This window comes from Pocillopora verrucosa, chromosome 3, assembly GCF_036669915.1.
Source record: "Pocillopora verrucosa isolate sample1 chromosome 3, ASM3666991v2, whole genome shotgun sequence".
Classification (NCBI taxonomy): Eukaryota; Metazoa; Cnidaria; class Anthozoa; order Scleractinia; family Pocilloporidae; genus Pocillopora; species Pocillopora verrucosa.
The window spans coordinates 7,747,278-7,760,941 of NC_089314.1; the positions used below are offsets into that span (position 1 = coordinate 7,747,278).

The 13,664-nt window shown below is 37.3% G+C and overlaps 1 protein-coding gene and 2 long non-coding RNA genes across 6 annotated transcripts in view; all 3 read left to right on the forward strand.

The window, feature by feature from the left end:
- LOC136279726 (uncharacterized) overlaps positions 1-1,170 on the forward strand; it is a 10,401-nt gene extending 9,231 nt beyond the window's left edge. Inside the window, exon 3 of the long non-coding RNA XR_010716932.1 lies at positions 192-1,170. This is a non-coding gene — a long non-coding RNA (uncharacterized lncRNA). The remainder of the gene's footprint in view (positions 1-191) is intronic.
- Positions 1-13,336, forward strand: part of LOC131793396 (death domain-containing ATP nucleosidase-like) — a 48,575-nt gene extending 35,239 nt beyond the window's left edge. For all 4 annotated transcript variants that reach the window (XM_066163715.1, XM_066163714.1, XM_066163717.1 and 1 more), the window contains exon 5: positions 11,305-13,336. In XM_066163715.1, the coding sequence (XP_066019812.1) occupies positions 11,305-11,603 (299 nt within the window). In that variant the 3' untranslated portion in view covers positions 11,604-13,336. The remainder of the gene's footprint in view (positions 1-11,304) is intronic.
- LOC131774078 (uncharacterized) lies at positions 4,346-7,520 on the forward strand. Its single transcript, XR_010716933.1, has 3 exons — positions 4,346-4,483; positions 6,950-7,082; positions 7,447-7,520. It is a non-coding gene; the product is annotated as an uncharacterized lncRNA (long non-coding RNA).
- Positions 13,337-13,664: the final 328 nt, after the last annotated feature.

Sequence of the window (13,664 nt, forward strand, 5' to 3'; positions counted from 1 at the left end):
CAATTTATCACTGGTAATATATCACTAATCTTGCAATTCAATAATCTTGCACCTTCAACCTCATCTTCCGGCCCCCTGCCTTTATAAACTAAGAATGCGTGGATCCAGCAGAATGGTATGAATAGATGCAACACGTACTACTCGCTTTCCCCTCATCTTGATGCTTTTCTCTGATGTTTTTATGTTTTTAGTCAAGCAAGGAGTTCCCAGTGACGAAGAATTAGAGTGGCTTTCGCACCAACTCGAAAATTGGGAGGAACTCGGGCGTCGTCTCAAAATTGAGCAGGCAACATTAACGGCGTTTGACGATGACTATGGGAGAAAGCGTAAAAAAATCTACAAAATGTTACAACATTGGAAACAGAAGGATGGCTCAGATGCAACATACATGGTCCTACATGATGCACTGTGTCATCAGTTTGTTAATCGCGCAGATTTAGCTGAGAAACTTTGCCGTCAATAGCATGAGTGACTTTTTATTTTTTTGACTCACAGACAGCTTTTATCTCTATTTTTACTAATTATTTCACTGTCAAATGAACAAGTATCCCCAGTATGGTTACACTATTAACATGTGAATTACTAAATCAGTTATCTTCCTTTTCCTCACGGGATCGTTTTTCTATCTCTTACACACATGCATCTTTCTATTCTTTTAATGAAAAACGTCAAGTGTTAAAGAATATTGCTAATTATGACCCATCCATAACTTTTCGTGCAACTCTATTGACTACTTGACGTCACGCGGTACAAAATCACCGGACAAAACCACCATTTACGTCGATATTTGTAACCCAATCATTTCCGTCTAAAAGAAACCAAGACAGCGGAAAAAAAGCCAGCTCTAGAGTTTCACTTTTTTATCTTTCTTATTGTACATGTGAGAAAAACGAAGTTATTTTGAAGAGTTAACTTTTAGTGATATTAAAAAGCTGATCACAAATGCTGGTTCGGAAAACTGAAAAAAATCAACAAAATTTTTGTCAAGGCGCAATACGGAAATTAATAGAAGGGTTATGAATTGAATAAACCCACTTTTGGCATGTTAGTATTTCGAGGGATAATTTCCTTGGCTGACATATTGTCTTGTAAATTTTACAATTTGTCCTCGAAGCTCCGCTTATCGGCCAAAAATTCAATTTCAGGCAATAGCTCAGTCGCAGACATGAACAGCCGACATACTAGCCGTCTAAAGACGTGTACTAAACATTCGGTGAGTTGCTCACCGAAGGCATACGGCATGTTACGCACTTGCATTACCACTGATATCCATGCGTAATACACAGGCATTCTTCCTTCAATTGTTAGTTTTGACGCAGCTCTGAATTTGGAATTTCAGGCGCTTTTTTCTAAGAGGTTTGATGAAACCAAAATTCAGCGTGATGAGAATCTCACGCCGAGAACACGAATATATGCCATGTTTTGTAGTTGATAATGAGATTTTACAATAGCTGTGAGTTTTTGTTGGTACCTGTTAGTGCATTAGCTAATATATCGATTAAGAAATTGAGAGGAATGTCGAGCTGAGTCATTTTTTCTCAAAAAATTGTAAACTCACGAGGAGAAGACTCCGTTAATAGCTAGGCAACGAAAAAACGTGGTTCCCTGATACTCGATTAAGCTTGGACAAAAGGCAAAGTTCTTGAAACAGTCAGCTTGCCTGATAATGATATACATTTGATATTGGAAGTTCATGATTGATTTATTGCCTACGATAATTTACGGTGTAGAATATTTGTCAACGAAACGTTTCCGTAATAATAAATGAAAGGTTTGAGATAACTAACGGCCTATAGAATGATTCTATGGCAAGGAAAAAGTGTTTGGTGAAAACAAACGGTAGAGGTTTATGATCTCATCAGGGCTTCCTTACTGCTTTTAGCTGGCATGGAAGAAAACAAAATGTCGATTTGCAATTATTTCTTTTGTGTGTGGCTTTTGTTCTTTAGAAAAGTCTTTGAGCATCCTTGCTTCTGGATTGAGTAGTTTGGTTGGAGCCCAAATGGTTGGCAATTGTACTGATTTTCCAGAATAGTTTTCTTGGGTAAAAATTTCTTTCTACCAAGCTTTGAGCAGTAAAATCTTTATAAAGCGAACTGCTGGATTGATAGTTATTGTCTATTCATAACAAAAAACTTGTATAGAGATTTTGCACTTCGAGTTTTTTTTTTGGGCATAAAATTTTGCCCGACAGCTGAATAACAAAAGTTTTCTCAGAGCTTTGCTAAGCTTCGCAACATCTTTGATGGTTTGAAGTATTGAATATCACTTTTTTCAATCGAATGTTGCAGACCTGACGCATTCATGAAGCTATACAGGAAACCGATTCTCTGTTATGAAGCCACGGTTCTATAATGATATTGCCAAGGTGTTAAAAAAGTGAAAATCTAGTAAAAATAATTAGTGTCGATAAATCCACAGTATTTTTTCATTGAATGTACCCATGATCAGGCGCATGGATAAAATGGTAAAGGAGGCGTCATAGTACGCAGATCCTTCCAATGTCAGCGACACAACGGCACCGATGATGGACAACACGAACTCGTTATAAACCGTCATTACGATGTACTTTGAGTCATTCAGGGCAGTTATGGTGACATTGCGTTCCTCCCAAACCAATAAATCCCAAACAACAGTGACAACCCTTGATATGTAAACACGACCGCAAAAAAAAGATACGCTTTGTATCTGCAAGTGCATTGGTACAATGCTTGGACGATAACAAGGTGAGGTCTCTTTATCAGGAACTTGACAGCGACTTCAGGCAATAGGCCAAAGGAGACAAGAGCTTATGCTCAAACTTGGCTTACATCTATGAATTGGTATGGATAGTTTTTTTTTTTGGTTCAGCGTACGACGAACTTTCTGTTTTATATTGTTCGCTCTAACTCCTTCACCTGACCATTACTGCGGTTTAAGGAAAAGGTTCGGTTTGCATACTGCATAGATTTACTGCTCAAAGGAACAAGAAAAGAAACGACATGCCATGGCCTACGATCATTTATTCTTTACCATTATTCAAAGCAATTTTCAGTATGCACTTTTAACCATAATTCTCGGTCGCGAAACAAAAACATTTTTTTTCTAGTTTAGCGGACGTTGAGAAATGTTTTAGGAATCAAAAAGGTAACATTAGAAGCGTTGCAGAATCAATTTCAGTATCTGAGCAATTGCGCCTGCCCCTCAACTGACCCAAAAACAGTAAACTGATAACAAGTAAGGCCGGTTAATGTTGTTTTAGTGGAGGAGTAGGTGCGTAGTTGCTCAGATACTGACATTGATCTGCGTTTCATTACACTGACAGCGACATTTTAAAGAGATGAAGAAACATCCTGCTCAACCTAGGACAAGAAGGAAGTATTATGAAGGTATCTCCTCTGATAGAGCAGCGAGAGAAGCTGAGGTTGAAGAAACAGAAAGGTTAATTGTCATTTTTTTTCTTAATTGAGAGCCCAGATTACCAAGCTAGATATCTTTCAGGCAGGAGGAAGAGTAATACACTTTGAAGAAAGTGCATCATTGAGATTTGTCGCAGTAGAGCACATTTGGACTAGCTGTTGTCTGGTGACCCATAGTTTTTTGTATTCCTGAACTAGGGTTTAACATAAAACAGTTTAATTTCCTTTTAATTCACTAGTTGGCTGACCGAGTCCTTTGATCATCAATGTTATTCAGTCAGAGGAATAGACTGAGAAGAGGAAACAAACAAAGTATGTGTGTTTCAGCATTGAAAAAATAGGTTTATATGGATGCATCAAAAAAGGTCAGTGTTAGGCTGTGTACCTTTGTTGCATCGTATTTTTTTTTTCGGTCGCGCAATGCGTCCCGGCTGTCAAGTCACAAGTGTGGTATATTAGAAAAAACCTAAAACTCTACAAAATCGAGTTCTTTCTGTGTGCCCTGATGACACATATCCAGAATATCGAAAGAAACTTTACTTTTACAGGGAAACGTACAGACAACGAAGAGCAGAATGAAATGGGAGAGTCACTGTCTGATTCCAACGAGGAGCTTGGCGACAAGAGCTTATTCGACTGAAACCAGATTGATTATTGACACAATTCCTAAAAACATTTGCATATCTTTTGCCTAGTGCGTTGAAGTTGTTGAAAAATATAATCAGTCTGCAGAGCTGGCGTAATTTTGGCGAGCGAGTGCCAAGTAACATCTTAACGAAAATTATGGCCGCCATCTTTGATTTTTAATGACAGCGAAAGGCTGGGGAGAGAAAGAAATTTGTACCAAGGGGGCCGTTGACGGTCAAAAATAAGGAGAGAGGTGGGGGTAGGGAAGTGAAGAGTTCGCTTATCCCCCGCCCCCTACCCCCACCGTCCACTTTGACTCCAAATAAAACATGGCCGGTCGGAGAAATGATCTCGAGCTTATAACGTTAGCTGCACTGCAGGCTTTTGTATAATCAATTGATAGCGATGGCTACTTGTGAAAAATCTTGATCAGAGACGTTTATAGCGGAACTTTCAAGGTAAGAATAGTTTGTTGTTGCTACAGGATAAATTTTGTTCACAAACTCGATCGTTCTTTCTTCTTATACTACGCCACATCAAAAGATTTGTGGTAACACCCATGATCAGTCCTTTAACAGTACTGATATCGAAAGTAAATGATACTTAGAAAATAGAGAAGCCTTGACTATGCTTTTTTCTGTTGTAAAGTACGAAGGAAGCGGCTAGAGCACGAAAGAAGTGTAAGCAGAAACACGATCGTGTTTCTCTCCACTTCTAGAGTCGAATTTGGCCGAAGCGGACAAGTCTTTAGACGCATCGCCAACAAAATTTGTCCCGGGTAAAAGTTAGGCAAAATCGTTTTAATAAATAAAACAGTCATGTGTCATGTTATCTCTCTGTCCCCCTCCACTAAGATGTGTAGGTAAGTAGATGTGTAAGCAGAAACACGATCGTGTTTCTCCCTACTTCTTTGGTCGAATTTGGCTGAAGCTGACAAATCTTCAAATGCAAGCCAATAAAATTTGTCCTGGGTAAAAAAATCTACCTAGTAAACAAAACCATGATAAAGTTCTCAATCATTTGTTGTATAAGCTACAACAAGCGTGTAATAATGAACCGTTATCAGTTTATTAAATCCTGGAAATTGAAAGTGGAATCCTTTGGCAACTATGCTGGCTGGTCTTATGAACAGATCAGGTGCTGACAGAATTTGTGGGCTTTGAAGTTTTTAAATTTGAATGCAACAGATAAAACAAAAATTTGTCCTTTAATTTTGTTGAGGCAATTCTAGTTTTGTCTGCTAGTGTGAAAGGCCCTAAGACTGAGGCTGTCTGAAATGTCAAACCATCAAAATTCACAATAATCTGCAATAGTTTACAAACTGAAATAGCTCAGGAGGTGGAATTTAAATGTGTTTGATTTTTATTACTGTACATAAGATTGCAATCTAACTGACAGTGAAAATCTTAAAAACCTTAATAACGTAAACTATGGCACTTGTTATGTTTACAAACCCTTGTTTGGTTCTTACTGGGAGTTAGCTGAGAGATGTTCAGACTCAGAGGTAAACTGTGACTTATTTCAATACTCTTCCACTCCCTCACTTGGTTTAGAATTTGTTTCTATGGATTCTTGTTGGTCAACTCTATTGCAAATAACTTAAGCCACAAGTTGGGATTGTTATAGCTAAGATATTAAAGTTTGGATCACATTTATTTGTCAATTGATTATTCGTTAGGTCTGGTGATAACTTCAAATTTATGTTACATGCAAGGTTCATGATCCAACGATACAGAATAAAGTGTTACCTATTTTTGTATAAAGTGTTACCTATTTTTGTGCATTGTAGGCACCTTCTTTATTTTTGTTTGCTCGGCCTTTAGTCATAATTTTGAAAAATCATACTTAATGACCAACCTCTGTTTGCAGAGACTCAAATCAAATCGCCCTTCTGAGAAATTTAAAATGTCCTAAACCAGGACTGAGGTGGTTTAATTTTTTTGAAGCTGATCTGCAAATTTTCTTACAACCAAGCTGTGACCCTAATGTATCTGTACATTTATGTGACAGAAATGTGAAGATGGTGACATGATTGCATGTGTATGTGAGTCATATGTGATGTGACATATAGTATATGTTGGATATGTAATTATGTAGGGGATATTTGTGACGTTCATGTGTAGTTTTGTTAAGGGTTCATAGCCAGCTGGTTGCAATTTCACATGCTGTTCACATAATATGTATTTTCAGTTTTCTATATATTGCAAGATGCATATGCATATGATTTAGGGCCAATATCTTCAAAATTTTCTTTCCAGCAGTAAATAAATGTTACTTATTTACAGTGTAATGAATTGATGCCTGCAGTTGTCTTAAACTCTGATTAAATGGGCAGTATGATATTCTGGTGGCTAATTATTTTGTCAAGGCAAAATAATTATAAATTCAATTACATGTTAATACTTTGCTTAGGGTCATTCCTTTGCTTAGGGTCATTCCTTAGTACTGCATTGCACATCCTCACTGTGTATAATTTCCCATGTAACTATAGTGTATTCTTCATAAGAATGGTGCCTTTTTTCCTCCATCGGAGCCAATCAGAGAGTAAATTGTCATTTTCTCACAAATGAGCTGGGAGACCTTCAGTGTAACATTATTTCTCTTGAAATTGAGAAATTATTTTCTTTCTGTCAAACAACTATAAACCAATTTTTAGTTAAGGAAAAGGAAAAAAAATCAGAAATGCCAATTTAGCAAATACTTGCAAATGCAACTGTCATGATATGAATTGGAATTATATGGATTTCTAGAAGGTACTACTTCTCATAAAAGAGCATGGGACCTCCCTTTTTTATTTCATATTTTACTTTCCCTTAAGATCAACAGCCAAAATATTCAGTTTGACAACAATCTCAGCGCATGTTCTATGGAATGGCTCAAAGTCAATGTATTTTATCAATTGCTCTGTATTGTTTCTCTTACAGAAGCTGATTGGCATTGTTATAAGTTAGAGTAGAAGAAAGCACTTTCAGGAACATTGCTGGTCCATCAACAATTAATCATGATAAACTTTTGAGGTCATTTCCTGGAGCAGTTGCAATTCAATCAGAAAGATGGGTAAGATATCTTTTCCTTTTTTTTAATGTTTAGTTAAATCTGCTCAAAGAGATGGAGGTGGCATTGTAGCCGGGGAGACAGAATTGATACTTTTATAATAAAAATTTTGGTGGGTAAGTTTTCCTACTGGTGACTGAGATGCACTGGCAGATGATTGCTAGCATTCTGGAGTTAAGATAAAGAGGTCTGGGCTCTAGCTTTGGCTAAAGTCATTGTGTTGCAGTCTTGGTGTAGGCCTAAAATCCTAAAAGGTGGCCTAAAAATCTCTCTGTACATTCTCAAAAGTGTCTTTAAACCTCATTTCATCCCTTAAAATCACAAAATATTTTCTTAAAGTCCTGACTTATCTTCAATTTTTTTTTAGAAATAATCACATAATTTGGATAAAATGTGAGATTCCAGTGGTGAAATTGCATGGTAACAACTTCAAACTGACTCGAAATGATCATTTATTCATGAGATAATCTAAGTGGTTTGTCTCCTTACAGTTGGAATGTTTCTTTCAAACAATCAATAACAACAACCGCTGATTGGTAGTATTTGTATGGAAGGAGCCTGTTTGCAAAAGCTTCAATGAACCATGCAATTTTTTTATGCTATTGGCTGTATTTGTTTTTTTAACACCCGTCTTGACTTTCTGCTGATTAGCCAAGCTTTCATTGAACCAAGATCTTGTAGAACTTTTCATCTGACACAGGCAAAGGTAAAATACCCCCAGGTTTCACTGGGGCATGTTGAGGCTTGGAATTGATTGGTGCATTAAACTCCAAACAGAACTACGCCTTTTGAAATGGCTACATTTGATTCACATTTCTTAAGAGTATTAAGAGTAATCCTATAATAAACTCCTGTTAGAAATGGATGCAAACCCTTAAGAATTTGCAATTTGTGTTGAAGCAAATTTCTTGTTTTATAGATGAATTTTTGTTGGTTAAAGTTTAATGAATTGTCTCTGTAGCACATATTCTTAAAGTGGAGTTGGCTCACCTAGTTATCAATGGTATTTCAGGGTATGCAGATGGAACGGAAGCAAACCAAAGCTGAAAAACATTTCCAAGAGCATGGCAGCCTCTGTCGTTGACAACATTCCAAAGAGCTACCATGTTTTTAAAGATAGGCCATATTATGAAGGTAAAACAGATCAGCATTAATTTTTTTTAATACATCTGGATATTATTCTCCCCAAATATTCTTCCCACCCCCACCTTCCTAGTGGGGGTGGGAAGAATCACTGCTTAGTTGGATTTTTACATGGTTTTCGGAGGAGTCTATTCTGGAGCGGGATTGTAGAAACACTCTTTCGGAAATAAAATAAAAATGCAGCTAAGCCAAGAGAAATTAATGAGAAATATCTTCTTGAATTCCTTGTAACACTAGGCTTTTCACAGTTGCTACATGAGATGACTTTTATGTGCTCACTGAACATTAATTCTGCATGTGTTTAGATTTTCGAGGGAGCAAATTAATGGGTTTTGTTTTTTAACTTTTTTGAGCTGCTACAGATCCAATCCCCGACTACATACAGGCGAGGGGACCGGTGGCACTAGAAGCGTACAGGAGAGCACTGGAGACAGGCGAAACCTACGATAGACGTACCAAAATTGTGTTGATTGGTCAGGACCGTGTGGGCAAAACAAGTCTGAGAAGGTACCTCAGAGGTGAAGCATTTGATAAAGATGAAGCCAGCACTAATGGGATTGAAATGATTTCCCCTGTCAAGAACGCAGGAAAAGGGGCATGGAGGAATCCAGAACTGCTTGAAGACACAAGTGCACTTGACCACAAGTGCGCAGAAGTGGTCGCACAGGAGTTACTCGGCAGCTTTAGAGAACGATCAGATAGGGCCCAACAGTTAACTGGAGAAGGTAAGAAGACGAGAGGCTCAGAAATAGGTGACGTTCCGGATGAAAAGAAAATAAAACATATGCCTAGGTAGAATACAATTAAAAAACAATAGGGAAATGCGAAACCAAAAGGAAGACGGAAAAAAACTCACTTTAGAGTGTCACAAAACTGTGATCAAGTTGATAATCTGGACACCGCGAGATTCGGATAAAATTGAAGAGAAAAGAATTTGCGAAGAACTATTGAGGTAAGCCACGATCATGTCTGGCATTATTTCGTCTAATTTAAACTTTTTACTGTTTAAGCAATATTGAATGGAATACCAAAATCAAAGAAATTTATGATATACTGTCACGTTGCTGTAAATGAAGGGAATCTTAAAGGCCTTCTTAATTTTCTTGACTTTTTAAATCGTTCTGATCCTTATGACAGATTTTTTGGATTGAGGACCCTTTTTGTGTGCCAATTTTTTCGATTAGGGTGGGATGCCTTCAGTACGATAAGTTTTTGATTAGGTAAGATGCATTCAGTTAATTGGACGTTACAATGAGTCATGCTTGCGTTATTCGCGTTGTTGATGTCTTTGTTGCCATGTTTGTTCATTGCAGTCATCTGGAGCGTTGTAGGACAAGGCTAAGCGTCACCTGTCCGTGGCTACGATCAGTTACGATGGAATTGTTCGTGAAATGCCAGTTGTGTGAACCTTGTCCAGATAAATGTCGTGCCAGAACCAATATTTGCATATTTCACAAAGAGGAAGGCTGCTCTCATTTTGACTGTGGCCACTATATTCCATTAAGAAGCTTTGGCCTGAGTTGTGAACACACTGTTGATGCTGTTCCCTATTATCGCGCAGAAAAACTGGAGCCTTGGGCTCAGGTAAGGAAAGAAAACTTCTTTTAATTTATGTAAAGTGATTCAGGAGAATTTGAAACTCATGGTTGGCAGATAGCTCTGTCGCACGCAACACTTTCGTAGGATATTCGATTCCCTTCAAAACCTGAATTTTTCCAGGCTTTATCTTTTACAAATACTTAAAAAGTTCTCCTAGCTGCAATGATCTTTCTCTAATCAATAAATTTTGTGTGATTACCACTATTTCCTTCTGCCTTTTAGGCTTTGGAATCCATTGAACGTAAGAAACTAACTGGTAAGTTTTTTCCATCAGCAAAAATTTTTTCGATAAATAGTTAAGTCAATATCAGTTTGCTGGAAAGCAACTTGCCCGCCTAGTAAAATGCAGAGATAAAGGAAATACTGTGTGAAAGTAGAGGAGTTCGATTGTCACCAACCGCTTCTTGTGGGGAAAGCGGTGCATGACATTTTAAAAGGAGACCAGAAAGCACAAAGTAGACTCCATGAAAGTGACCTCGTGGTCCAGCTCCTTGTTTCTCCGTGACAGTTATTTATTGATATAAAATTGTTATTTTTATACTCACAGTTACCGTTGCAAACTTCCTTTTAACGACTTTGTCTTTCTACACTGGCTATTTATTTAACAGAAAGGAAAGTTTTTCCCAAGCTTTTTGCTCGAATTTTAAAAATGACACTTGAATGGTAGGTCACCAAATTCGAAAAAAAAAAGTACTCAGTTTGTGTACGTGGGCCTACTTATCACGTGTAAAATGAAATGGCCTTAAACGACGGAAAAACCTGAAACCTTTTTAGCAGATAAGGAAAATCGTCAAGGATGTGTACAAGCTTATCTGTTGACCGAAAATATCTGTTCCAATTAGCTTTCCTTAAGCTTGCAAGCGTGCAAGTGTCACAAGTGCCCTTGCAAGTTTTCATTTCTAGTGAATGTCTTTTATTTAACCCAAGTTGATTATTGTATGAAAATGATTTTTTTCAAGCTTTTCGCTCGATGGCAAACAAGAGATATAAATGGTAGGTCACCAAATCCGTTTACGTGGACATGACAATTTTTCTTCCTAACAGAAAAAAGAGAACAAGAGATCATCCGTTCGCGTATGTGGACGTGCATATTTCGTGTAAAATGATGCACGGGAGGGATGCATAATGCAATGGCACGAACTGTCCTTGAAACAAATTCCTCATGAGACGTTTTATTAGGAAAGGAAAAGCTCCATTGCTACAATGAATCTTTTGGCTCAAAAAATCTGATCTAATGATTGTTTTTTACATTTGTTGTCATACAGGTGGCCGCAATGAAGAGTCATCTCCTAGTGACGCAGGTAAAATGAGGACAGATCTATAGGCGTGCCTGTTAACTCCCACCTCCCACCCCATCTTCCCACCCCCTGCCTTTGTAAAATAAAAATGCGTGAATCCAGCAAAATGGCATGAATAGTTGCGATACGTTCTACACGCTATCCCCTCATCTTGATGCTTTTCTGTGATGTCTTTATGTTTTTAGTCAAGCAAGGAGTTCCCAGTGACGAAGATTTAGAGTGGCTTTCGCACAAACTTGAAAATTGGGAGGAACTCGGGCGTCGTCTCGGAATTGACGATGCAACATTAACAGCGTTTGACGATGACTATAAGAAAAAGCGTAAAAAAATCTACAAAATGTTACGACATTGGAAAAAGAAGGATGGCTCAGCTGCAACGTACAAGGTCTTACATGATGCATTGTGTCATGAATTTGTTAAGCGCACAGATTTAGCTGAGGAACTTTGCCGTCAACAACATGACTGTTACTTTGTTGACTCATAGATAGCTTTTATTTCTATTTTTACTGATTATTCCACTGTCAAATGAACATGTATCTCCAATACGGCTACACTATTACCAAGTGAAGTACTAAATCAATTATCTTCCTTTTCCTCATAGGATCCTTTTTCTGTCTATTATACACAGGTATCTTTCTATGTTTTGAATGAAAAACGTCAAGTGATAAAGTATATTGCTAGTTATAACCCACCCATCACTTTTCGTGCAACTCTATTGGTTACTTTACGACACGTGGTACATCGGGTAGTTTTAACAAAATAACCACCATTTACGTTCATATTTGTCCCCCGATTATTTCCGTCGAAAAGAAACAAAGTCAGCGGGAAAAAGCCGATTTAGAGTTTCACTTTTTTATCTTTATAAGTGAACATTTTGTAGAGTTCACTGGTAGTGATATTAAAAAGCTGATCTTAAATGCTGTTCCAGAAAGTAAAAAAAAGTCAACAAAATTTTTGCTGTCAACGCGCGATACGAAAATTAATGGGTGGGTTGTGAATTAAATAAACCCACTTCTGGTATGCTGGTATTTCAGGTAATAATTTCCTTGAGAGAGAGATTGTCTTGAAATTTTTACCGTTCGCCCTCGAAGCTTCGCTTGTCAACCAAAAAAACTCCATTTTCGGACATTAGCTCATTCGCAGACGTGATTAGCCGAGATACTAGTCGCCAGAAGAGGTTTACGTACCAAACATTCGCTGAGTTGCTCTATCAATACCATTGCAGTGTTGTCGAAGGCATACGGCATGTTACGCATTTGCATCACAAGTGATATCTATACGTAATGCACATGCATTCTTCCTTCAATTGTTGGTTTGACGCAGCACTGTATTAGAAATTTGACGCGCTTTTTTCCTTCTTAATCTGTAAAAGTAATCACATGATTTCGAGTGTAATTTGGAATATATAAGCACGAGGGAATTTTTTCATAGACTAACAAAATTGCATTGGATTACCTGAAAACTGTATTTATCTTAACCAATCAGAACTGAGTTATTTTTTTCATGTATCTTGTGATTCGATCAAGAAATTGAGAAAAATGTCGAGTTGAGTCACTTTTTGTCAAAGAATTTGTGTAATCTCGAGGAAAAGACTCCGTAAATGGCTAGGCAACTAAAGGTTCCCTTACTTTCGATTATGCTTGGCAAAAGGCAAAGTTCTTGAAACAGTCAGCTTGCTTGATAATAATATGCATTTGATATTGGAAGTTCATCTTTGGTTCATTGTCTACGATAATTTACGGTGTAGAATATTTGTCAACGAAACGTTTCCGTAAAAATAAATAAAAGTTTTGACATAACTAACGGCCTATAGAATTATTCTATAGCATGGAAAATATGTTTGGTAAAAACAAATGGTAGAGGTTTATGATTTCATCAGGGCTTCCTCACTGCTTTTAGCTGGAAGAAAAGAAAATATCGATTTGCCATTATTTCTTTTGTGTGTGTGTCTTTTGTCTTTTAGAAAAGCCTTTGAGCATCTTTGGCTTTAGATTGAGTAGTTTGGTTGGAGCCCAATCATTGGCAGTTATGCTGTTTTTCCGGAATAGTTGTTGTGGGTAAAATTTCTTTCTACCAAATAGTGAGAAGTAAAATCTTTATAAAGCGAACAGCTGGATAGGTAGTTAATGTCTATTCATAACAAAAAAGTTGCACTTCGAGTTTATTTTTTGGCATAAAATTGTGACCGACAGCTAAATAAAAAAACAAGTTTTTTCAGAGCTTTCTTAAGTTTTGCAATATATTTGATAGTTTAAAGTACTTAATATCACTTTTTTGAATCGAATGACGACTTTGCACGTGTAAGGGTTCAGTGCCACTGCCATTGTCTCATCCGTTTCTTCGGGATTTGTTTCCTCTGGTAAGAACAAGGCTTCGTTTGCTTTAATAAGAGAAAAAATTTGATCAAATCTTAATGGAAAAAATGAGAGAATTAAGATGAATTGAATACGGTGCATCTGGTTTAAACCTCGTTTGCTTTCGATTGTAATTTCCTTAGAAGACATTTCAGTTGTTAGGGCTTCGATCGCACTTTCTCTATTAAAGT